Source organism: Eleutherodactylus coqui, chromosome 6 (genome assembly GCF_035609145.1).
Source record: "Eleutherodactylus coqui strain aEleCoq1 chromosome 6, aEleCoq1.hap1, whole genome shotgun sequence".
Taxonomy (NCBI): Eukaryota; Metazoa; Chordata; class Amphibia; order Anura; family Eleutherodactylidae; genus Eleutherodactylus; species Eleutherodactylus coqui.
Window position 1 is genome coordinate 12,893,066 of NC_089842.1, and position 25,649 is coordinate 12,918,714.

Here is a 25,649-nt window from a genome sequence, read left to right on the forward strand (position 1 = left end):
CAGGGAAAGTCTCGCCCCATAGGGCGGTCCCTGGGTTTGGTATAAACGGCAGGGTGTGGTACACAAAGAGAGTTGCATCCTTGCCATGGTAGTGAAGAGAGCAAGCAAGTACAAGAGGTCTGTGCGAGCTTGCGCTTGCAAGACAAGTCCTGAAGACTGCTGAGGTTGGGTGCAGCATGAATGTCGGAGCTGTGAGCTCTGGAGCCTCCTGGTTGGAGTTGAGAATGTCCGGTCAGTTGGACCGTCGAGTCGTGGGAGCTCCAGCCGTGACCTGCTGTATTGCTGTGAGAGAAAGTGAGAAGAGAGTCCACCATAGAGACTGTGAGACCCTATGCAGAGGCATAACTTGAAGCTCCTGGGCCCCAATGCAAAACCTGGAACGGGGCCCCCAACTATAATGCTTTATTCATAGTACTGGACTCCCTATATGGAGAAGAGAGGCCTTATTGGCCCCCTAAGGCTCCTGGGCCCGGGTGCAACCGCATCCCCTGCACCCCCTATAGTTACGCCCCTGACCCTATGGTTAGCTGTCAAGTGTGTCCATGGAGCCACACAAGGCCTCCAGAGACTGTAACTTGATCCTGCAAGGGCTTACAAGCCAGGACAGTGTTGCCAAGTGTACAGCTATCGCCGCCAAGTATTGAAACTGTGTTGCAACGTTCAGAAACTGTGTGCAAAGTCCAAGTGACCGTACCTCTAATTCTGCTGCCCAGTAAAGACTTTTACTGCTTACTACAGCGTGTTCTCTTAATCTCCCTGCTTGCGCGGTCCCACAAGTGACCCGTAGTGTATTAGGGGCTTGTCAGGTAGAGTAGTGCCTTCACCGTTATATTTTATGAAGCTGCAACATCAAGAGGTGGGAAGTGAAATGTCACTGGTGATAGAAGTGAGAGAGGAAGCAGCTAAACCTCCTACTTGAGTTTTAATAGAAATGAGTCTAGGACTGTAGGGAATGAATGCGCATTACAGCCTGTCCAATATGCTTTGATAGCCCAGTACTGAGCATTATAATGTGAACGAAGCCTGAAACTAGAATATATCAGTGCATTGCTGAACCATCTGTAATATCATCGAGTATTTGCAGTCCGTACAGCTGAATGCATCTGCCTGCAAAGTACTCAGGGAAGCTGAACGGTTTAGCAGGACATGTAACACATTGCCTGTCTTCTCTCTGCAGGAACACTGGCAGCACGAGTCTGGAGCAACAGTCACCCGCGAGGACCTCTTAATGACTCTTCAGAATTTGGAAGCCTTAATGATTCAGACCATTTATGACAACAAGATGGCCAGTGTAGGGCTGTCGGACATCGTCATGGACACGACGTCTGTGGAGTACACTCAGCTGGGGGTGGCCCTTGGCGTTGAGGAGTGCAGGTGAGATTTCAGGGGACCTGAAACCATTCACAGCTCATCACTGAAGTATGTGAGGAGGTGCTGATAACTCTAGGGCTACATGGCAACATGAAGATCACAATGTTAAGGGCCAATTACAGGGGATGATTATCATTTAAAATTGTTCAAATTCCCAAGCTCCCGTGGGAATCTGAACAATAGTCGTCCCATGTAAATGCATGCAGCGGCTGAATGACTGAACCAAAGTTGTTCAGTCGTTCAGTTTCTGCATACAGAAAACGTAACTACTAGCCGTTCAGTGGAAACTGCAGTCATTCATTTCTGAAGGACTGTCTGCTTACAGTGAATGGAGGTAGGTGGGGGAAGAATGCTCCCTGGCCCGCCCTGCCTCCATGCCAGCAGCACTTTCAGCGATGCCAGCGATACTCGCTCCTGTGTAACAGCATAGGAGCGAGCATCACTGGGAGGCGCTGTCAGGCACTAAATGGGGCATTACACTATAACATCAGCTCTAATGATTGCCAATGGTGTCATATTGCGACCTAACACGACTACAATATGACAGTAACAGAACATCCAACTCAGTTGGATATTGGTCACCACTAGAGATGAGCGAGCGTACTCGGTTCGGGTGTTTTTGCACTCGAGCACCGCTTTTTCCGAGTAACTGACTACTCGAACGAAAAGATTTGGGGGGCACCGGGGGTGAGCGGGGGGTTGCAGAGGGGAGTGGGGGGGGGGGGGGGAGAGAGCTCCCCCTGTTCCCCACTGCTACCCTCCGCTCCACCACGCCGCCCCCCGAATCTTTTCGTCCGAGTACACAGTTACTCGGAAAAAGTGGTGCTCGAGTGCAAAAACACCCGAACCGAGTACGCTCGCTCATCTCTAGTCACCACCATAGACATCAATGTAATTTGCATGTGACTGCGACCAGTGTCTGCTTTTTGTGTCTGATCTAAATCTCATAGTTTCAGGCAAGTTATTTAAAGCGACCCTGTGGTCCTGGGATAAAATATGTTTGGGGACCTAGTGTCCTCCTCTATGGCTGTGCCGCTGCAGATCTGCCTGTTACTGGGGCCCCATATGGTCTTTCAAGATGGCTGCGGTGATTTTTAGACTAGCGATGCACACGGAGGACAGCCAACGCATCGCTAGTCTAAGACATTACATGCTGCTCACAATCAGAAAGTAGTATACAGTGTCTGACTACTGATGCACAGAGTGAACTGGGTAGTAAGAGGAGCAGCGCAGCCATCATGGAACCCACCAGAGAAGCTCCATGCGAATCCGTGAGGTTATGGAGGGCATCAGGTAATATGATTCCCCACCTTCAGTCTCTTGAAAAATGTTGTCCCCGGGACCTCGGGGGCTGGCTTTAATTCTTTCTGCAGATCTGCAGTGAAGAGGGTCTCCAAATGTTGATACAAGCTTTCAAAAGGAAACCAAAAAATGGCCAGATCAGAGGAGCTCCGGGCTTTTCAGAACCTCAAAGTGAAGCTCTTCCTTTTTTTTGGTGCGTATGTCCACCTTGTGAGGAGCAGCATGGTCTTGAAACCAGGTTCCTTTCAGAAGCTTGCCTTGACATTTGGAGACAGTGTGCAGTTGCAAAAAAAAAAGGTAAAGGGGTATTCTGGGATTTAAAAAGGTTTTTTTTGCTATTGATTACTGGTGGATCCCCGATGATCAGCTGATTTCCTGGGCTGCTGTCACTGTAGTCAGTGCCGGAACAAAAAGCGCTGATCATAACACACTGGCCCGGTTGGTATCGCATTGAATTCAATGGGAACTGCAACTGGAGTACCAACTCGGGCTGCTGCACCATGGTCAACGCTTTCTGCTTCTTGCATTGACGGCAAACACGGGAATCAGCTGATCCTGTCAATCATTAATAGCAAAATAAGGCCTAGGGTACCCCTTTAAAGAGAGACTGTCACCTACTTCAACTAAACTAATGGGCTGAAAGTAAGTGACCCATGAAGTCCAGGACTGTAAATGTTACCTCCACCGATGTGAGCCCTGAAATCCGCCGCCCAATGTCTGCCCATTCTAATTTATAATGGGCGGACTACTTAGGAAGTGATCACACCAGGAAACGATGGAGGAGGTAAGTATAGCTCTTACATCCCTCAACTCCATGGGTCACCTACTTCCAGCCCATAAGCTTAGTTTATAGCAGTGTTCCCCAACTCCAGTCCTCAGGGACCGCCAACAGGTCATGTTTTCAGGATTTCCTCAGTGTTGCACAGGTGATGTAATTATTGTTGGCTTCTCAGACATTGCCACAGGGGTTCTTACTATAGGATATCCTGAAAACATGACCTGTTGGCGGTCCCTGAGGACCGGAGTTGGGGGACCCCTGGTTTAAAGGGCTAAGACAGATTCCATATATATATGAAGGATAATAAACTTTGATGTGATTAAAAGTATTAGTATCAGTCTAAAAGTGGTGATATAGGAGGCAACGACGTGTCCACGCCGCATCGTCTCACCTGGCGAGGTACCTGATGTAGATGTCATTTGTGCCTTTCAGATGCCCGACTGGCTATTCCGGCCTCTCCTGTGAGGTTTGCTCCCCGCAGTTTGAACGCGTCCCTGGTGGACCCTTCCTGGGTACTTGCGCTGGGTGTAACTGTAATGGCCATGCCAGTTCATGTGACTCGGAGACCGGCTACTGCATGGTAAGGGATAATGCCGCCTTCACCCATGTGATTTCATCAGTAGAGCCGGAGGGTCTCATCTTGTAGACTTTGTGCGTTTCCTGTTTTGCTCCCGTTGTGTCTTGTCATTCGTTAATATGGCGTCTTCTAACGCCGTGTTCACCACACAGAAGCCCTTCTTCATAGTACTTATCCCCTGTAATACTCTGATTCACTTTGCTTCTTGTCTTCAGAATTGCCAGCACAACACTGAGGGTCCGCAGTGCAATAAGTGTAAGCAGGGCTTCTTCGGAGACCCCACCAGAGGTACTGCAGATGCTTGTCGAGCGTGTCCGTGCCCACTCATGGACCCCCGTCGCAGGTCAGTTGCTCGTTACATGTTGTATTAAGGTGGCCGTACACCTTCAATAGTCAGTAGCTGTCAGGCAAGCGTTTGTTCGGCCCGCAGCCATTTCTTCCAACTCCCTTAAGCACATGTTTGAGCTTTCATGTGTTTTAGGCTCAATGTCCACGGGCGGATTTGATTTGTGGAAGATCCACAAATCAAGTCGCCATAAGGAAACATTGGTGTCCGCAAATGAAATTAAGCATGCGCATTTGGAGAAAATAAATCGCAGCATGCTCCATTTCAGTGCAGATCCCACATGGACAGCTTTCATTATGTCAATGGAAGCCACACGATCTGCGGCCCGTCCGCAATTAAATTGCAGATGGTCCGCGGATTCCGCTGAAAAGCAGGAGTTCAGAAGCATAAAAGTACTGCGCATGCGCGCTGGCGCACCTGCCTATGCTTCCTCACGCATTTGCAGGCCAGGGAATGGACGACCCGGACAGGTAACGCAGTATCCTCGGCCGTGGGCAGGGTTGGATTCCACTGCGGACTCCCACATATGGAATCCCATCCTCCAGTGGACATGAGGCCTTACACAGGAAAAAGATGGCTCTAGTGGCGGCTCATCTCCAAGAGAGACACAGAGTTGAAATTCAACATGCCTGATCTTTCTTTGCCCCGACTTCAACTATTAACCCTTTCCAATCCACTGTCTGACATCTAAAGACATAATGATTTAAGGCTGTACAGCTCCGATGTTCGAAGACATCCGTCGGGGTTCTCTTACTGTATATTGCCAGCCTCTCTGCTGTCGAAGCCTATCTAGCGTGTCACCTCATGCAGTACTGGCTTTAGCCAGCAGATAGCGCCGTTGTATAACTGCAGAAAAAGAGTAAGCCCCCTAGGAAAACCAGGATACCAATTGGATTAGAAAGGGTTAAGGAAAAGTTAAGAGACCCCCATTCACATACAAGAGTCGCCCGCTCCTGCCGCAATCAATGGGTTTGGGTGACTGTAGTCTTCTGTGTATGGAGGCCTTCAGTTGTGCTGTCAGTGCTTGGAGTATTGCGGTAGATTAACACAAATTGTCTCTTTAGGTATTCAGACACCTGCTTTTTGGACACCGATGGACAGCCCACCTGTGATAACTGTGTGGAGGGATATACCGGGCGGCGCTGTGAGAGGTAACATTATCATAGTGTGCGTGGCATATACATGTAAAGGGCTGAAGCAGAGAATAGACATGAGATGTGGCTGACAGATCCTTCGGGTCTTCTGATGTCTCTCATCTGGACGCACCGTGATCAGACAAGCTGCAGTTGGCCGCTTATCTCCCTTTAAACAGTTAATAGAAAGATCACTGCGGACGGCCAGCTTCGGTCTATGGTCAGCTTTGCTGTCAGTGAAGTTGAGTTACAGAATATGGCCGTCTGCAGTGATTGATCATACGGTCCAAAGTTTATCTATAATGTGCGCCATTAGCGACATGTAGCATGGGGGGGTGAGACGTAACGAGGGATTGGTTGTTTGCACCATATGTGTCGCTGATGGAAGCATGTATCTCCTCCCAGATGTGCCGTGGGATATGAAGGAGACCCCATGAAGCCTGGAGGACGGTGTGTGAAGACCAGTGGTCAGTAATGGTCCTCATTCTCTCTGCACTTGCATTGCGCTGTGATTCACTCCTCAGTAGGAGCGCCGTGTGGTAAGGTAGAAGGGTAGAGGGTGCACATCGTAAGCTATGCCCACACAAATGGGCAGACACGTGAGGGCAGACGTCGTTGCTGCACATATGTGATTATTAAACTAGCAGGAATACCCCGGCGTTGCCCTGGATTAAAACTTGAACCGGAGACACATTTACGTGGATTGCGATTTTAAAGCAGATCTGTGTTTCTCATTGCAACCAATCACAGCGCAGCTTTTATTTTACCTCAGATGACAATACCAAAAACGTCGTGTGCCGCACCGCGCCGACAGCAGATCGCAGTTACATTCCTTTCACTAGTTCAACTTTTTACATTTCAATATACGAATATACAAATAGATAAATAAATACAAATCCCACGCGGATGAAGTCGTGGGTAAGAAGCTAGTAGGTCGTATATGTTGTAATCGCGTGTTCTGCGGCACGTGCGCCCCGGTCAGGACGGGATTTGTGTACTTACAGTTTGAGTATTTCTTTATATTCCCCTTTCACTCATTGGGCTTTCTTGTGTGTTCCAGCTGGTCAGACGGGGATATGTGACGAGAGAGGCAGCGCCGTGTCCACTCCTAATGCCTGTGTGTGTAAGGTAAGGGGGAGAGCGCCACGTGTGGGCCGAGCTGTCAGAGGTCTCTTATGTGCTGCTCCAAAAAATGAAGGGAGCTCTTTACTTACAAGCCGGTCATGGATGATGTTGCAGGCAGCATGGCGTTCACCGTGGCATCTCTAGACTCTTTCATGGGGCGCCAGTGGCGGACCTGCCAATCCTAGTGGTCTCTGGTGAATGCCAATAATGCTGCCCGGTGCTGGGCTGCGAGCACAGCGCCCACTACAGGACGTCACCCCTCTTGGAATCTGAGAGTTTGGTCAGTAGCCTTCTGGAGGGCATTTGTAGGTAGGTTGCCTCCTGCTCCTCCGGTCTTGATGCCAGGTTGATGCCCTTCTGTCTGGCTCTCCTCATATAATGGCTGGGCCCAGGCTCTTGTGCTGGGGGACACGGCAGACCTTCTTGCTGCGGCACGTATAGATATGCCATCCTGGAGGAGCAGGACCACCTGTACCACCTTACTGGGGGCAGGTAGCACCTCATATACCCGTAGTGACAAGGACAGCAGCAGAACGCAGAACTAGAGAGGAATTCGGCTCAATCACACGCCCGTATGTAATTTTGGTCCATGAAATATGCAGTAACTGTGTATATACGTGTATCTCGTGCATATGCAGGGTTTTTTCTGTGCGTGCTGCATACGTATTCACTGCGTTTTTTTCACACTCACAATTTAAGTTACAAATTTGTTTCCCCTCCGACCCCTGCAAACATGCGGAAAAACGCAGCGAATGCCCACGCAACTGTTTTTACTCAATCCCATAAACTTTAATGGGCAATTTTAGTTTATGATACGGACCAAAATAGGACATTATTTCCCACGTGTAAAATGCGCTAATCTGAATACCCCAATGCAAATCAGTGGGGTATATGCCGTCTGTATTACACGCGTAATAAATACACACCTAATACGGACCGAAAATACATCCGCGCGAATGAGCCCTTAGTTTTTGTAAGGAAAGTGAAGGAGAGAGGAGTTGTCTCCCGTCCCTTTTTGGGGGGTCTTGCTGTCGCCTTTCCGGCGTTCCTCTCGTCACTCTTATTTGCACCAAAGCAGGTGAAATGGATTCCCAATCGTTTCCGCTTCCTAACCGGACAGGCTGGTATGCCTGAAGCGTACGGCTGCGTCCGCACGTGGCATTACTGTTGTGGTTTTTAATTGTGCTTCTTTCACATTTAAAAACCACATTAAAAAACGCAGGTGGTTTTCCAAAAACAGCATGAATTGGTAAAAAACGGATGTGTTTTTTTTTGTGTCGTTTTTTTAAAGCTGCAAAAAAAACACTATGTGTGAACGCAGCCTGCACTCATCTAATATTGCCCTTACGTGACTTGAGATTAGGCCCCATGCCCATGGCTGGGTCGGATTCCGATGCGAAATATCGCAGCGGAATCAGACCCGGCGCCCCCAGAGACCCTATACTCACCTGTCCAGATCTGGGTTTCAGTTGGCGAGTTGGTTTCCGCTCGTGGGCAGGGTAGGAACGTTTAACACAGCATGTCTATGGACGGACATTGCTGCAGAATTGGCGGCGGGTGTCTGACCGCGAATTGCGCAGCAATAATCCGTCCGTCGGCCTTATACTGTGATGTTTGAGTGTTCTCGCCTTTCTGTGCCATGTATTATCACGTCTGTATCCATTTGTGCCTCCTACTCGCGGTACGTAACGCTTTGCTCTCTTCCAGCCTCACGTCTCAGGGAAGCTGTGCAACGAATGTAAAAGTGGAACGTTCTACCTCAGTGATAAAAACCCGGACGGCTGCTTGAAGTGTTTCTGCATGGGGGTCACCCGGGAGTGTTCTAGCTCCTACTGGAACAGGGACCAGGTCAGTGAGACCCCTATGTGTGTGGAGCGGTCCCGGGGACCGGTCGCCCTCTTCTAGTCACCTGACTTCCTGATCCTTGTAGGTCCGCTCCACCTATGACAGCCATGAGCGCGCACCGTTTTCCATCTCCACTGCGACCAGTACTCGAACATTCAGCGAAGGCATAAGTGTGACCGGTCCATCAGAGCTTACGTTTAGTGCTTTCAACAGCATCCCCCAAGATGTCTATTACTGGGTACTGCCAGAGCGCTTTAAGGGAGACAAGGTACGTGTGAGCCCGCTATCCTCTAAGCGAGAGATCCAAGTTGTGCGCTGATCTCCTGCGGTATGACCGGACTCTGGCTGCAGAGTCCGAGCTGCCACAGGAGGTTGTGTTTCCATGTTTCTAGTTTACACCCGGAATAAGTTAAACTTTAGTTGTAACTTTGGGAACTTGTATGTTTCAGGTGACGTCTTATGGAGGAGAATTGCGCTATACCATCACATATGAAGCCGTTTTGGAGGCCCGACCTGTGGACTCGCAGCCGTACGTCATCTTACAGGGCAATGGAATATTCCTGGAGCATTATGCAAACATTCAGACCCCTCCCGGATTCCCGATTACGATCACTGTTCCCTTCCGAGAGGTGAGATATGTACTGTGATGTGGAAGAAGGATTCTCCCGATCGCACTGAACGCTTCATTACCTTTAGATACAATGTAATACTATCACATCCGTCCGTACGACCGGAAAGTCACCAAAGCTCTCCTGCGCTTCACTCTTTAAGGCTATCTTTTCTCCTTAGGGAGAGCACCTAGATGGTGAGTGAGGAAACTCAAAAACCGCTCATGCGCCTCTGGGTAATATGCAAATAATGGAAATGGAATAATACATCCACAGTGCCACCTACTGGAAGGCAGCATTCCTTCAAGCCAAAGTTAGTTTGAGTCTCCTCACTCACCGTCTAGGTGCTCTCCCGAAGGAGAAAATATAGCGTTTCCGATCCCCATCCCAGGCCTCTCACTAGCCAAGCCAGACTCCTACTGGACACTGATGAAGGGCAAAGACCCTGAAACAGCTGTCTGTACATGGAGTCTGGCTTTACTTTTAATTCCCGGTCATTGTAACAAGGCTTGTATAAAGAGTTCAGCCTTGGCTTGAAGGAATGCTGCCTTCCAATAGGTGGCGCTGTGGAGGTGTTATTCCATCTCCATTATTTAAGTACGCGGTCTAGTTTGGTACTAAGAGAACAGCAATTTTTTTCAGCTTTTCATCTCTTTTTTTCAAAATCCATACGTTTATTTATTTTTCCGTTGACATATTCGTATGTGGACCTGTTCGTTGCAGGGCGAGCTGTAGTTTTTATTGTTACAGTTTTGGGGTACATATAATGCATTGTATAACTTTTATTGATTTTTTTGAGGGATTGGGGTGAAAGAACACACAAACTCTGCCATTGTTTAGTGTTATTTTTTTTACAGAGCTCACTATCTGGTGCAAATGACAGTGTTTAGTTTTTTTTTCTGCAAATAGGTACAATTACGAAGAGACTAAAATTACTGTATATATCAAGTATAAGCCGAGCTGAATATAAGCCGAGGCACCTAAATTTACCACAAGAAGCTGGGAAAACTTAGGTGCCTCGAGTATAAGCCAGCATCCCGCGCAGTGATTTTTGGGGAAGGGCTTTAAATATAAGCCCTTCCATGAAAAATCATCCCTAGCTGTAGTAAAAACTAGAGATGCCGCTTAGATCCCGTCACTGTAATGAAGTTCTATCAGCAGGTGGGGATTTTAAATCCTGCCGGCTGAAAGGGCGGTGTCTGATTGGCTGAGTGTTCAGCCATTCATTGAATGACTGCTGAGCGCTGCCTGTGATTGGTTACAGTGTTCAGCCAATCACAGGCAGCACTTGGCCATTCAATGAATTTAATGAATGGACAGAGCGTTGTGAGGGTTTGGGTTTTTTTTGTATGGAGAGTTGTAGTTTTTAATGGAGCCATTTTGGGGTACATATGACTTTTTGATCAATTATTGTGTTTTTTGGGAAACAAAACAAAAACATTTCGGCTTCCTTTTTTTCGAATTTTTTTTATAGCGTTTGTGATACGGGATAAGAAGTGAGCTCAGCTTATTGTACAGGTCGTTATGGATATGGCAATAACAAACGTGTATTTTATTTCTTTTTTTTTTTTGCAAAAAGTGCCTAAAAAAAGATTTTTGAAATTTAATTATGTGGTTTTTTTTACTATTTTCACCTTTTTCTATGTCCTTGTTGAAGACTTGAACCTACAATCCTATAATTGCTCAGATATTACACTGCTCTACTTCTGTACTGCAGTGTATTATCTCTTTTCTCGCTTATGAAAAGCCAGGGGAGACATGGAGTTCATTATCTGGCATCCAGTTGTCATGCAACCCATCAGCAGTCCTACTGTATTACCACTTACATGCCAACATTAATTGCAGCATGTTAAGGGTTAAAGGTGGCGATCGCTGTTCTCTGCAATCCCCGGTGTTGCAGCAGGACCCCAGCTAATAGCTATAGCTAGCTCCCGCTGCGGGTGTCATGGGCTCAGCTATTGGGCCCACGCCATCTACATACTGCACATATACGGCATTACTTGTAAGTCATGGGGGCAGAAGGGTTGTTCCAAATAACATGCCTTGTTCATACTCCCTATTAGGGCATTTGAATGCCACCGAGCAGGACCCCTCTAGGACCCAGTAAGAGGGGCTCCCGTACTGCTGAACATTGTGCCGTCCTGGTATTATAAAATGGCCATTCCCGGATGCTGGAGAAGAAATGCTTGGGTGGCCATGGCAAAATCATCTGACTGTTTGCCCTATGCCCCACGTTCTGGGAGGGGCTATCCACATTGGCACAACCCCTTTAATAACTAGTGGCATCTCTTGGTAAAGCTTCTCTATGACACTTCTCTTTGGCAGAGCTCATGGCGGCGGACAGACGGTCAGGATGCCACCCGGGAACACCTGCTGATGGCGCTTGCAGATATCGATGTGCTGATGATCCGGGCATCCCATGCCGAGAGGATGATTGAAAGCAGGTAATGATGAGTGACACTAGGTCTCCGACGCTCGGTGTAGTTACATGCCGCACTGATATTGCTGTTGCTATCCCTTTCAGAATCTCCAATATCCACATGGACATTGCGGTGCCCCACTCCACAGGACTGCAGCAAGCCATAGAGGTGGAGCAGTGTGCGTGCCCAATCGGCTACACCGGACCATCCTGCCAGGTTTGTCGCATCGTATATTATCTGCTACCAGTAATGGTGGCTGCATTGTGCTGATTCATCTGTGCTGTTTGCCCCCAGGACTGTGACATTGGTTATACCCGCTCCACCAGTGGTCTTTACTTGGGCACCTGTGAGCGCTGTCAGTGCAGCGGGCACTCCACAGAGTGTGATGGAGAGACCGGAGAATGCCTGGTGAGCGCCTATTAAGACGCCTGCGCTGGACGTCTCCACAGTTTACGGTGCAGCTCACGTACATCAATCACTTCTCTTTCAGAACTGCCAACACAACACGGAAGGAGCCAAATGTGAGCGCTGTAAGCCGGGCTTCTACGGAGATCCAAGACGTGGAAGTCCTGGAGACTGCCAGCCTTGCCCATGCCGAGGCACATCCAGCCAGTAGGTCACTAGTTGCACTTTGGCCGGTAGTGGATGTGCTTTGTGTTAGTCTGGCCCCTTTAATGTCCTTGGCTTATCTTTCAGATACTTTGGCACCTGCTTCCTGGACACGGATAGTCTGCCCACATGTGACTCCTGCCCCGTTGGTTATGTTGGGCGTCAGTGCGAGAGGTAAGTTGTCATGCCATTTGGCGCTCGTGTGTTCCTGACTTGTTTTATGCCTCTATACGATGCCAATGAAATGCGATGTTGTTTCAGATGTGCCCCTGGATACAGAGGAGACCCCACACGAGGACAGCCCTGCACAAGTATGTTCTGCTGCTCTGCATGAGAATCTAGGAAAATATGGCTTATGTGACTTGTTGCTACGGTCTAATATATATATCATACACTGAACGGCCCCTTTATTAGAGCCCCTGGTCATCTCCCGATTGGCACTTCCCTGTATGGAAATTTTTGCCGTGACCCCGGAGTGCGGCATAAAATCACGTGACAAGTTTTCCGTAGATCAGTTTCAGTGTGAATCCACATTAGATGGGAAAATCCAGCGATCTGAGCGATTGCCAACAAGGCCCGGTCATCGGTGCTGGACTAGCCGGGGGCTCACTGCCGACCGCATGGGTTTTTTTTCTTGATTTATGGTTCGGCGAGTATACTGAGAATGGCGTGATCGAGGAAAAACATCCAGGAAAGGGGATCCTGTGGACAGAAACAACTTGTCACCTTAAGGAGTCAGAGGAGGGTGTCAGGAATCATTCTGAACAGTCAGTCGAATACAACAGTGGTGTTCCAACTAATGTGCCGAAATGCAAAATTATAATAGCAGACGCCATTGTGTGTCAGAAAAAAAGAAAGGCGAGACTTCACCGGGCAAAAGAGCACAAAAATTGGATCACTAAGCAGCAGAGGATCATCTCTTGATGAGATGGGTCCAGATTTGTTGCGTCATGCCATTGGGAGGTCAGAATTTGGTGCAAGCAGCATGATTCGATGACCCCTTCCTGTCAGCTGGTCAGAACATGTCAGCACCGCCAGCTAATCTGCAGCGACTACAATAAGCTTCCCATCCGCAGGGGCCAATATTCCTGCAGAACGATCCCATCACCAAGTGAAATCTACGCCACGATGAAAGGCTGCGGTTCTGAAGGCCAAAGGAATCCAACACACCACTAGATGGGGGCTGATAAAGGGGCCATTTAGAGTATGTTGTTACTCTGTGATTATATGAATAACCTTCATCGTTGTAGTGGGGTTAATTATATAATATGCAGGATTTTTTACAAATTATCATCCCGATGTGAAACCCTCATAATTTGGCGACTCCCCCGCGGTGATGTGTTTTGCGCTATAACCTGTAGGAAAGCGTGCAACCCCTTCTTCCATGAGGAAACAATCCCGGTGATTTCGTACCCAGACACTATAGATATGGCTTCTGCCACGGCTGGGACAGGAAATCCCAGGTTTCATCTTCCAACAAGAGAATGCACCCCGCCATTTTCACAATGGAGTCAGAAGTGAGCGGTGACTACCAAACAGATGGATTGGCCATGCAGGTCATGATGAGAGTGAACTTCTTCTTTGGTCTCCACGTTCCCTAGACCTTACGTCTTGTGATTAGACTCTACATGCCACCCTTATAACCCACCATGATCTGCGGCATCCTAGAAGTCATTGCATCAGTTAGTCGGGATCCTCTATGACGTGTATGGCAGGAACTTGACTACAGACTCCATGTATGTCCAGTGACAAAGGGGGCCACTTTAAACACCTCTAAAGGGGAAAAGATTTTTGATGTTGTACAACAAAACTTGTGACTTCCTGTTTCCATTGATATCAAATTTATGTACCTGAGTGTTTCAAATTGAGAAGATCATTTGCAATAACCCTGTGTGTATATATAAATATATATTATACCCATTGTTATCCTTTCAGCGAGCTCGGGTCCAGGTCCGGATCCGGGTCCCGGTACAGGTTGTCATTGCGATCTGCGGGGCAGCATTAGTAACACCTGTGACTCCCGGCGCCAGTGCCCATGTAAGGTAGGTGCCGCTGTTTGTTCCAGTTTTTCTGGCTGGTCTTCTGGTAGGTACTACAACTGATGTTCTCCTGTTTTCTCCAGGCTCATGTGGAGGGTCTTTCATGCAGCACCTGCCGCCCAAATCACTTCTACCTCAATGCAGACAATCCGGATGGCTGCTTGCCTTGCTTCTGCATGGGAGTCACTCAGCAGTGTTCCAGCTCCAGCTATCATCGTGAACTGGTGAGGCGGTCAGAGGTTCACCGGTGCTCTAGGGATCATTATATAGCACTTCATCGTGCACTGTATTGGAGAACCCCAACTGACCGCAAATCTATCTCTTCTCATGGTTCTAGATCACCAGCCCATTCCTGCCTGGAAACTTTCAGAACTTTGCTTTGGTGAACCGTCAGCGCAGCGTCCGTATCACCACTGGATTCGTTGTGGAGATGTCCATTCATGGGCCGCAGATGTCCTATCGCCAGTTTGACCAGCTAGGACAGGAGTCCTTTTACTGGCAGCTTCCGGAGAACTACCAGGGGGATAAGGTAATGCCCTGAGGGTCTGGCAGTGGAGGACTCCTGGGCCGTTCCTCTAGACCTTACACCTAACGCCACAGTGCTGGGAAGTGAACGGAGCAGGTAAAAAACACAGCAATGGCCGCCTGCAGGAGAAGACGCTGCGGCCGGGAAACCGCTGGCTCCAAATATTTCTATTTTGACTGTACATCCGGTTGTGCTGCACAAATACAGCGCAATTCCGACCTTACAGGGATTATCGGGTTTAGAAAACAGGATTAGACGGTGGGTGTCTCTTCGCACCACTATGTGCAGCTTGAAGGCCATCATTGTGAGCCCAGTGGTGCCAGACCTGACAAGGGAATAACGGTTACAGGGGTCACATGTTATTACTCTCCGGACCTGGCAGGGCCACATCTTGCCTCATATAAGTATCCTGTATGACGCCTCATCCGCGATCATTCGGTCGGAGACTTATCTTGTCCCTGTTTCTCTCTTACTCTCAGCGGGAGATGCTCTTTGCTCGCATGCGCCGGGCCCACAAGGTATTGAACAGTGCATTATGCTGCATGGTCATGTGACGCTCGTGGTTATAACGCAATAGAGCACATTGTGCGGATATAATATATATACTGTACAGCCGCACAGTCTCTCCATGTATTGGGTGTGACCTGCATTGGGACCATCAATGATAATAACAGCTGGATTGGACTTTAAGACTTTTTTTGTGCTCTGCTGTGATTTTCTGTAATCTGTGCTAAAAACGGAGCATGGCCCCTTTGTAGTCCTAATCTCTCAGTCCAGCATGCTTTATCCTCTTTCCGTTTGGTTTATACCTCAAGTACACCTGATCCTTTACTTAAGCCTACCCGATATACCTGATTCTTTACTGATCCCAACCCAACATACATGATCCCTTACTGACCCCACCCCAATATACCTTCTCTTCTTATGATCCCTTCTCAGTTTAGCCGATCCTTTATTGATAGCCCCCCCCCCCCCCAGTATAACTTGATCCTCAGGGGCGGACACAAACAACTGTGCAAGAATAAAGTCTGGACCCCCTTTCACCTTCAAATCTAGAACTTGCATTTTCAGAGCTGTTTATAGCAGCGGCTTGCTCCACTCAAGTAGGTAAAGGAAGGCCCAGATTGGGAGAGCCCCTTCTATGACATCCATAAAGCAATTAACCTTTTAACATGTGAAATTGCTCAACTTTATTAACTAGTGATAATCTAGGGTAGTAAGTAGGTCAATGAGGATATCTCTGGTGGTCTAGGGCAGTGAAGGGGCTGGTAAGAGAATCTCTGGGGGCCTAGGGCGGTGGTGGAGTTGATAAGAACACCCCTGATGGTCTAGAGTAGTGAAGAGGTTGATCAGAACATCTCTGGTAGTCTAGGGCAGTGTGTAAGTTAATGAGGACATCCCTGTTGGGATTACTAAAGGGGTTAATTAGAACATCCTTGGTGGTTTAATGTAGTGGGAAAGGTTTATAGTTACATTCTTGGTGGTCTAGGGCACTTAAGACTGAATACCCCAGGATGTTGCTGTAGACTACTAAGGCCCTCATGGACACTGCATAATCTGCTGTCATCTAACCATAGAGGGGCTGATTCAATCATACAGTCTCTGCAATTGACTAGGATGAAGCAGTGTAATCTATCAGAGACCAATGACGAGTGTATACAAGTGGAAGCATACTGGTTTTATAATCTTCTGGGGCAAGAATAGGCCCTTTCTCCCTCTGGACCATTGTGCATCTGTATAGGCCACATAGACTAAATGTACACCCATGCTGATTCTCTAAAGATCCCAGTGAGGTAGAGCAAATCCTCTAATGATCCAGCCCTAGTAGAGCTAATCCATCTAATGACCCCACTCCATCAGAGCTGATTCCTCTAATGACCACACCCCAGCAGAGCGGATCCCCCTAATGATCCCACCCCATCATAGCTGATCCCTGTAATGACCCAACCCAGCAGGGCTGATCCCTCTAATGAACCCACTCCAGCAGAGCTGGTTCCTCTAATGACCCCATCCCAGCAGAGCTGGTTCCTCTAATGATCCCACCCCAACAGAGCTGATCCCTCTAATGACCCCATCCCAGCAGAGCTGATCCCTCTAATGACCCCATCCCAGCAGAGCTGATCCCTCTAATGACCCCACCCCAGCAGAGCGGGTCCCTCTAATGACACCACCCCAGCAGAGCGGGTCCCTCTAATGACACCACCCCAGCAGAGCGGGTCCCTCTAATGACCCCACCCCAGCAGAGCGGGTCCCTCTAATGACCCCACCCCAGCAGAGCGGGTCCCTCTAATGACCCCACCCCAGGAGAGTGGGTCTCTCTAATGACCCCACCCCAGGAGAGCGGGTCCCTCTAATAACCCCACCCCTGCAGAGCTGGTCCCTCTAATGACCCCACTCCAGCAGTCCTCATCCCTCTAGTGACCCCACCCCAGCAGAGCTGGTCCCTTTAATGACCTTGACCCAGCAGTGATGATTCCTCTAATGATCCCACCCCGGCAGAGCTGATCTTTTACTGATTGTGCTCCAGCAGAGCTTATTCCCTGATCCCGCTCCAGTATACCCAACCCTTTACTGACCCTCCGGTGAGCATGCTGGGTGTGTTACTGGTTCTAATCCCATAATGGTCCACAGCATATGGATTTAGGATTGATATAGATAACATACTGTACATCCAGCTGAACGAGTCATCGCTGACAGAAGAGGAAATGCGCAGAAGAATTGCTTCTGGGACCTTTGGAGAAGACCATAACTCTCAGCATCGATTCCGGCGTCAAGCTCAGGTAGCTGAGTTACATGGGATTGCCTCTCCTTGCAACACATATGTCAGCATGATCATTCTGTAACCTGGTAGAATTTACTAAGTGAACCCTGCCTTCTGTCCTGCTCTCTGCACTGTTCACACAGTGGAGGTTTGAGGCAGTTCTTTGGTGTATGCTTTCCTATTCCATATCCATCTGCTGTATGCATGCCGGCCTCTCTGACCGCAGCTGATCCCTCTACCTTCCATTCATTCATGGTGTCCTCCTGCCCCTCTGCTGCCTGCTATGTTCATACGTGGTACTTGTGTGATATTAGAGTGGCCATGCACATCCACTGCTGCACATACATAGCAGTTAATGCAGCATAAGGCCGCCTGCGCACGGGCGGAAATCCCGCGGCAGTATTTCCCTCGGGATTTCCGCCACTGAAAGTCTGCATAGAAGTGCATTACAATACGCACTCCTATGCAGACGGCCGCGGTTTGGCCGCGCGAAATCTCGCGCGGCAAACAAACCGCGGCATGTCCTATTTTTGTGCGGGGCTCGCACTCACCCGGCCGCCGGCTCCGGTCTGCGCATGAGCCGGCTGCGCGGCAGCCGGCACCTGAAAGAGCCGAGGGCGCCGGGCCCGGGTGAGTACGCGCTCGTCTCTGCAGGCGCTCGGGTTTGGGTCCCGCGGTGAGAATTCTCGCCGCCGGATCCGACCCGCTCGTCTGCAGGCGGCCTAAGTGTTTCTGTACATTGACCCTTGCACTCTGAGCCTTTCCTTCTTCTATGCCCATACCGCTAATATAGTCTACCGGTGGTGCTCTGTATGTGTTGCCGCTTATCACTGTATGCTTTTTCTCTGGTGTCCTCCTATCATTCTCCTTTTCTTTCCTTCTCTTTCCTTGGTCTTCTGCACTTTGCTATTCATCTCCAGCTGGATAAAAGGCAGGAAGAAGTGGACCGTGAGGTCTGGGCGCTTATCTCCAGCTTTTCCTCACAAGGCAAAGCAAATGTATCCAAGAGCAGCTCACATCCCTCGCCATCAGCTATAGTCACACCTACAGGTCCACCATCGTCTTCTGTGCGCCGCCATCGTGCCCGAGATAATGCACAATCTCGGCCAAGAACTCACACGTTTCCTCTATCTGGCGCCCCAGGCCAACGGCCCCATAGAGGTAATCAGGAGGTAAGACGCCTCTCGTCCCGTGCAGATGCTTCTCCTGTGTGGGATTATGTATTAGTGCGCCGTATCCTTCTGAATCATAACCCTCCACTTCCATACCTCAAGGCGCGGTCATCTCGTCAGGAATCCACTAACGTCCTGTTCTCTCAGACGCCAGGATTAAGAGGAGCTGAAAAGGTACAAGGGGCCCCGTTGTGTGCTGTGCTTTTTGCATGGGGCGCGGGTCCTGGGAACCGTTCCAAGACATGGTGGTCTTGTGTCTATGGTCGGTTTGGACATGGCAGTCTTGTGTCTATGGTTGGTTTGGACATGGCGGTCTTGTGTCTATATCATGCTCTGTTCTCTTCCTAGTACTCTCTGGTGTACAAGGGCTTCTCTCTGTTCCCTGAAGGGGTTTTCTACTGGTCCTTACCTAAGGTTTTCCTTGGGGATAAGGTAAAGACGCTGATTGCCCCTTATACCTCCCCATTAGATCAGGCACCGTCCTCGGCCTTGTCCTTCATTGTTCTCCTTACGACTACCCTCGGCGATGCCTTTGGCATTTTTCTAAGCCTCGTCCATGACCGAAAATGGCAGAAATTCTGATTTGCTGTAATGTTACTATTGCAGGTGACGTCTTATGGTGGAACGCTTCGCTACACGCTGACCTACATATCTGGAGTCCGGGGATCGCCGCTGCCTGATGCCGATGTGCAGATCACGGTAAAGCCTGAGCTTTAGGAACGTGTGATAGCAAGGGCTGCAGCCATGATGGAGGATGACAGACGCTGCTCTGCCTGTCTCCGGGTCATGGCGTCATCGTGGAGGCCAATGATACTGATCTAATGAAGAGGCTCCAATCATCTGTTATGGCAGCAGCCGGCCCAGAAGATTGTTCCCAACTGGTCATAATCGGCTCTGTGTTCACTTGCAGGGGAATGACATCACCTTGGTTGCCTATCAGACTGAATTACGTTCCCGTGAGAGCAAAACGTTTGAGATTGCGTTCAGAGAGGTGAGACCGCGCTTGGAAATCTCTTTATACTCTGCATTTGGAAGATCTTCAGACCTTTTATGTTTTTTCTGAAGATTTTCCGGACTCACTATATGAGCCAGAACATCATGACCCTTGGTTTAATATAATGTAATCTTTCCTTGAAGAGTCAATGGAAGCGTCCGGACGGGCAGCAGGCCACCCGGGAGCATCTGATGATGGTGCTGGCAGATCTGGATGAGATTCTTATTCGCGCCTCTTACTCCAATGACATGATATCTGCTGGCATTACCGGTGTGAGCATGGAGACTGCCGGACCCTCATACACCAGCCTTCCCCAGGCTCTGGAGGTAGAAGAGTGCCGCTGTCCACCCGGCTACAAGGGGTTGTCCTGCCAGGTGAGGAATAAAGCCCCCCAAATCTGATCTCCCTTGGGGGTGGAAGACTATATGACAAGAGTAGGGGGCCGCGTTCGCTCTTTCTATGCTGATCTGTCTTGCCCTCCATGACAGGACTGTGCCCCCGGCTACACCCGTACTGGAGGAGGCCTGTACCTTGGACACTGCGAACCCTGTGATTGTAATGGACACTCGGACACTTGTCACCCAGAGACGGGCGTCTGCTTGGTAAGTTAGGTTCAGAATTGTAATTCTGTGGCCCCAGGATAATGTGGTAGAGGGGCCTGGAGATATTACAGCGGCTGAGGGTCGTGGTCATACATGGGTGGTTGTAATCTTCTGCTTGTGACCCCCTTGCGGAATATAGCTGCTGATATGACCATGCCACATATTACCACCTCAGGGAAAATGTACTATCATATGGCTGTATCAAGCCCTCCATACTGAGATTAGCTCTTTACTGGGGACTTCTATATTGGCTAATAGACGGGGGTCACAAATAGATGACCCTCCACTATTGGATCCATTTCCCTGATATGACATATCTACAGGGGTAGGAGAGCAGGCACATGGTCCACTTTGATTCACTGGTCCATGTTGCTCATATATTCCGTGGGGGTGTCTTTATAGCGACATTCTTTTTTCATATCCTAGAACTGTTTGCACAACACGGCCGGCGAGTTCTGTGAGAAGTGTGCTCCGGGCTTTTATGGCGACGCCACAGCGGGTACCCCAGAGGATTGCCAACCTTGTGCGTGCCCACTGAGTGACCCAGAGAACCAGTAAGTACACCAATATCTTACCACAAGCAGTGTTTAAAAGTAACAGGGTCAATATATAGGTGTATCCTCCAGCTGTAGTATTATAATCTCATTATTATAAGACGAGCCGTACACAACTATGGCTGTCAGAAGATGGCGGCAGAAAGTAAAATTAATATCTTTGGTTAAAAAAAAGGAAGTACAGGGGGAAAAAACTATATAACTTTGGTATTGTAGTATAATGTGGATTGTCTTACATTCTCATTGATATCCATCTATTTCATTTTTCATTCCAGGTTTTCTAAGACCTGCGAGCCGGATGGTGCTGGAGGCTACAGATGCACAGCCTGCCCCATAGGGTACACCGGACAGTACTGCGAGAGGTCAGTAGAGGGAAGCTGGTATGTGCCCATGCATGGTCCATGCCCCTTCCCTGTATATCGGTCCCATTAATCAGCTGCAGTTTAGCCACGGCCCTAAGACCCTTGTAAACTGAACTGATCCTTGCATCTCTGTCCTCCATATGTGCAGAGGCCTGGGGTGGGATTGATTCTCTAATCCTTTTCCACTCATTTAACTGGCAAATGCTGAGCTGTGATTGGCTGAGTGCTGTGATCAATCACAGGCAGCGCTCAGCTATCATTTATTGAATGGCTGAGAGCTGCATGTGATTGGCCGAGTGCTCAGCCAATCAGATACAGCCCTTTGATGAAAGAACTTCAGAGCAGTGCAGGGAGAAGACGCAGCTACACACGGCTGAGCCCTGGCAGCGGCGGAGAGGTGAGTATATATATATATATTTTTATTTTTTTACACATGCTATGGATGATTTTCAGGGAAGGGTTTATATTTAAAGCGCTTCCCCGAAAATCACTGCGGGGTTGCCAGTGTTCTATATACCCCGCTCAAAGCGCTCAGCTGTATACCAACTAAGCGTTCTAAGAAGACAACAGCTGTATGCAGAAGATATCAGCCCCGCTTGTCTTCTGCATACAGGGTGAGCTTCATTTACACACTTATGCACAGTGAACGCTCAAAACTGTTACTGAAACTGCCGTTTGAGCGAATTTTGAGCGATCATCTTGCCAGGTAAATGTACACAACGATGATCGCTCAAAACATGTCTTTTGAGCGATAATCGTGTCTAAATGAGGCATTTGGCTTAAGTGTTGGTGTTCCATGACCACCACATATGGCAGTTATATCTGTAGCTCTGATTGCTCTTTCTGTATACCTGGACGTGCCAACAGTGAACGCTCACCTTATGCTCTTGTCCTGTGACAGGTGTGCTCCAGGATACAATGGTAACCCCAACATCCGTGGACAGAAGTGTATCCCAGAAGGTAAGAACTACTTTCCTCCCCCAATGTCAGTGCTGTGTTCCCATCATACAGTGCCAGGGGTAATAAGTGTTCCCATCATACAGTGCCAGGGGTAATATGTGTTCCCATCATACACTGCCAGGGGTAATATGTGTTGCCATCATACAGTGCCAGGGGTAATATGTGTTCCCATCATACACTGTAAGGGGTAATATGTGTTCCCATCATACACTGTAAGGGGTAATATGTGTTCCCATCATACACTGTAAGGGGTAATATGTGTTGCCATCATACACTGCCAGGGGTAATATGTGTTCTCATCATACACTGTAAGGGGTAATATGTGTTCTCATCATACAGTGCCAGGGGTAATATGTGTTCCCATCATACAGTGCCAGGGGTAATATGTGTTCCCATCATACAGTGCCAGGGGTAATATGTGTTCCCATCATACACTGTAAGGGGTAATATGTGTTCTCATCATACAGTGCCAGGGGTAATATGTGTTCCCATCATACAGTGCCAGGGGTAATATGTGTTCCCATCATACAGTGCCAGGGGTAATATGTGTTCTCATCATACACCGCCAGGGGTAATATGTGTTGCCATCATACAGTGCCTGGGGTAATATGTGTTCCCATCATACACTGTCAGGGGTAATATGTGTTCCCATCATACACTGTCAGGGGTAATATGTGTTCCCATCATACAGTGCCAGGGGTAATATGTGTTCTCATCATACACCGCCAGGGGTAATATGTGTTGCCATCATACAGTGCCTGGGGTAATATGTGTTCCCATCATACACTGTCAGGGGTAATATGTGTTCCCATCATACAGTGCCAGGGGTAATATGTGTTCCCATCATACAGTGCCAGGGGTAATATGTGTTCCCATCATACACTGTCAGGGGTAATATGTGTTGCCATCATACAGTGCCAGGGGTAATATGTGTTGCCATCATACACTGTAAGGGGTAATATGTGTTCCCATCATACACTGTCAGGGGTAATATGTGTTGCCATCATACAGTGCCAGGGGTAATATGTGTTCTCATCATACAGTGCCAGGGGTAATATGTGTTCCCATCATACACTGTCAAGGGTAATATGTGTTCCCATCATACAGTGCCAGGGGTAATATGTATTCCCATCATACACTGTCAAGGGTAATATGTGTTCCCATCATACAGTGCCAAGGGTAATATGTGTTCCCATCATACACTGCCAGGGGTAATATGTGTTCCCATCATACACTGCCAGGGGTAATATGTGTTCTCACCATACACTGCCAGGGGTAATATGTGTTGCCATCATACAGTGCCAGGGGTAATATGTGTTCCCATCATACAGTGCCAGGGGTAATATGTGTTCTCATCATACACTGCCAGGGGTAATATGTGTTGCCATCATACAGTGCCAGGGGTAATATGTGTTCCCATCATACAGTGCCAGGGGTAATATGTGTTCCCATCATACAGTGCCAGGGGTAATATGTGTTCCCATCATACACTGCCAGGGGTAATATGTGTTCCCATCATACAGTGCCTGGGGTAATATGTGTTCCCATCATACACTGCCAGGGGTAATATGTGTTCCCATCATACACTGCCAGGGGTAATAACCATTCTACTTCTATTACAGACAGACTATCACACTTCATTGTCCGGATTTACCCTGAGAAGAAAACAGTCTCTGCAGGTAGTGAGTTCAGTCTTAGGTGCCAAGGAAGTGGCGACCCTCCTTACTACTACCACTGGTCACGAGAAGATGGCCGAACGATTACTGCAATCTCCCAACTGAGGGAAAAAGGTAAGATAAAGCCAGGAATGGAGACATCTGATATGTGACCAAATGTGTGATATGCCCTGATATCAGCATGGGCAGAGTCTCTTCATATATGTCCTAATGTCAGGCAGAGTGTGCCCATGTGATATGTCCTAATATTGGCTCAAGCAGAGTCTCTTCATGTGATATGTCCATATATCAGCTCAAGTCTCATTGTGTGATTTATCCACATAGTGGATTGGGCAGCGTCTTTTCATGCGATATGTCCTCTCTCTTTGTGTATTACTGTATGGTATGATATCACCTCCGGAGTTTCCTTGTGTGATATATCCTGATATCCGCTCAGGCAGAGTCTCTGTGTGCTGACAATACGCGGCCGCACAGTAATTGTTAGCTCCGTGGTACTAGAAATCTATTATCACCTGTCGTCTCTGCTCTCAGGTGAGGTCCTGCACTTCCCCAGCCTACAGCCCTCAGATTCTGGCGTCTACATCTGTACTTGCCGCAACTACAACTACGTGAACACCAGCCGGGCGGAGATCCTCGTCCACGGTAAGAAAGCTCTGCTCACCTGTATCATCCTCACCTGTTGTGGCAGTGGGGGGGGCTCGATGGCCGGAGCAAATCACATTTATATCTCAGTTTAGGGCACTTTTACACGGAGCGACTTACCGTTTACACGAATGATGAACCGTTCACTTGCCGATCGTTCAGTCGTTCACATGTGAATGACTGAACGATCGATGTTTACACGCAATGATGATGTTTATCCCGGCATAAAATGTACGAGGAACAAACAACAAACGGCGCTGTCCGCGCTTACACTGAACTATTATCCTTCAGATTTGTAGCATCCAGCAATCTTTTTTCTTTGAACGACAATCGTTAAAGCACCTTCACTCATGATCTCAGGTAGTCTGTCCAATCTACAATTATCACCCCCATCGCCCAGCGATCTGATATGGCACGTTAGTGCCGGTGTATCTCCCTCCTTGAGTCGTACACGCCGCACACGGGAGAATCATCCAGACATGTTTTAGCGCAGAGCTGATAGATAAAACCTATAGCGGGCTGTGGGAGGTTATTGTATATCTGAGGTTATATCTTGCTTATCGCTCTGTATATAACTTTTGCATTATTTGATTCATGCTGCCAAATGCTGGGACTCTTTATATCCAACAGTGCTGAGGTTTGTACACCGTTCATGCGTCCTCTTTGGGGTTGCACGCATTCATACACTGTATCTGCACTCCATCCTCTGTTGTATATCTACACCCCCCCCCCCCCAAATGTATCTGTACTCCACCCCTCTCTATATATCTACCTCCCCCCCCTTGTATCTGTATTCCACCATTTGTATATCTGCACCCCCCCATGTATTTATACTCCACTCTCTGTATATACCTACACCCCCCAGGTCTATCTGCACTTCACCCTCTGTATATATTTTCACCCTAGATATATGTGTACTCCACCCTCTGTACATATCATAGTAAGGCCGCCTGCACACGAGCGGGTCGGATCCGGCAGCGAGAATTCTCGCCGCGGGACCCGACCCGAGAGCCTGCAGAGACGAGCGCGTACTCACCCGCGCCTGGCGGCCCCGGCTCTTTCATGTGCCGCCTGCGGCGCAGCCGGCGCCTGCGCAGACCGGAGCCGGCGGCCGGTGAGTGCGTGCCCCGCACAAAAATAGGACATGCCGCGGTTTGTTTGCCGCGCGAGATTTCGCGTCTGCATAGGAGTGCGTATTGTAATGCACTCCTATGCAAACTTTCAGTGGCGGAAATCCCGCAGGAAAT

At 48.7% G+C, this 25,649-nt stretch overlaps 1 protein-coding gene across 12 annotated transcripts in view; it reads left to right on the top strand.

The window, feature by feature from the left end:
* Positions 1-25,649, top strand: part of HSPG2 (heparan sulfate proteoglycan 2) — a 162,142-nt gene that overhangs the window by 88,930 nt on the left and 47,563 nt on the right. For 9 of the 12 annotated variants that reach the window (XM_066606258.1, XM_066606250.1, XM_066606251.1 and 6 more), the window contains 32 exons: positions 1,178-1,374; positions 3,884-4,031; positions 4,244-4,371; positions 5,439-5,525; positions 5,913-5,974; positions 6,568-6,635; positions 8,340-8,480; positions 8,563-8,745; positions 8,927-9,106; positions 11,411-11,529; positions 11,610-11,721; positions 11,800-11,913; positions 11,996-12,117; positions 12,202-12,288; positions 12,376-12,425; positions 14,050-14,156; positions 14,237-14,377; positions 14,491-14,682; positions 15,159-15,197; positions 17,355-17,459; positions 18,361-18,612; positions 18,715-18,786; positions 18,961-19,044; positions 19,219-19,311; positions 19,523-19,603; positions 19,750-19,980; positions 20,095-20,208; positions 20,635-20,762; positions 21,038-21,124; positions 22,026-22,084; positions 23,707-23,874; positions 24,292-24,402. In XM_066606258.1, coding sequence (XP_066462355.1) covers positions 1,178-1,374; positions 3,884-4,031; positions 4,244-4,371; positions 5,439-5,525; positions 5,913-5,974; positions 6,568-6,635; positions 8,340-8,480; positions 8,563-8,745; positions 8,927-9,106; positions 11,411-11,529; positions 11,610-11,721; positions 11,800-11,913; positions 11,996-12,117; positions 12,202-12,288; positions 12,376-12,425; positions 14,050-14,156; positions 14,237-14,377; positions 14,491-14,682; positions 15,159-15,197; positions 17,355-17,459; positions 18,361-18,612; positions 18,715-18,786; positions 18,961-19,044; positions 19,219-19,311; positions 19,523-19,603; positions 19,750-19,980; positions 20,095-20,208; positions 20,635-20,762; positions 21,038-21,124; positions 22,026-22,084; positions 23,707-23,874; positions 24,292-24,402 — 3,862 coding nt within the window. The remainder of the gene's footprint in view (positions 1-1,177; positions 1,375-3,883; positions 4,032-4,243; positions 4,372-5,438; positions 5,526-5,912; positions 5,975-6,567; positions 6,636-8,339; positions 8,481-8,562; positions 8,746-8,926; positions 9,107-11,410; positions 11,530-11,609; positions 11,722-11,799; positions 11,914-11,995; positions 12,118-12,201; positions 12,289-12,375; positions 12,426-14,049; positions 14,157-14,236; positions 14,378-14,490; positions 14,683-15,158; positions 15,198-17,354; positions 17,460-18,360; positions 18,613-18,714; positions 18,787-18,960; positions 19,045-19,218; positions 19,312-19,522; positions 19,604-19,749; positions 19,981-20,094; positions 20,209-20,634; positions 20,763-21,037; positions 21,125-22,025; positions 22,085-23,706; positions 23,875-24,291; positions 24,403-25,649) is intronic. The other 3 variants (XM_066606259.1, XM_066606261.1, XM_066606260.1) reach the window with 1 other exon arrangement.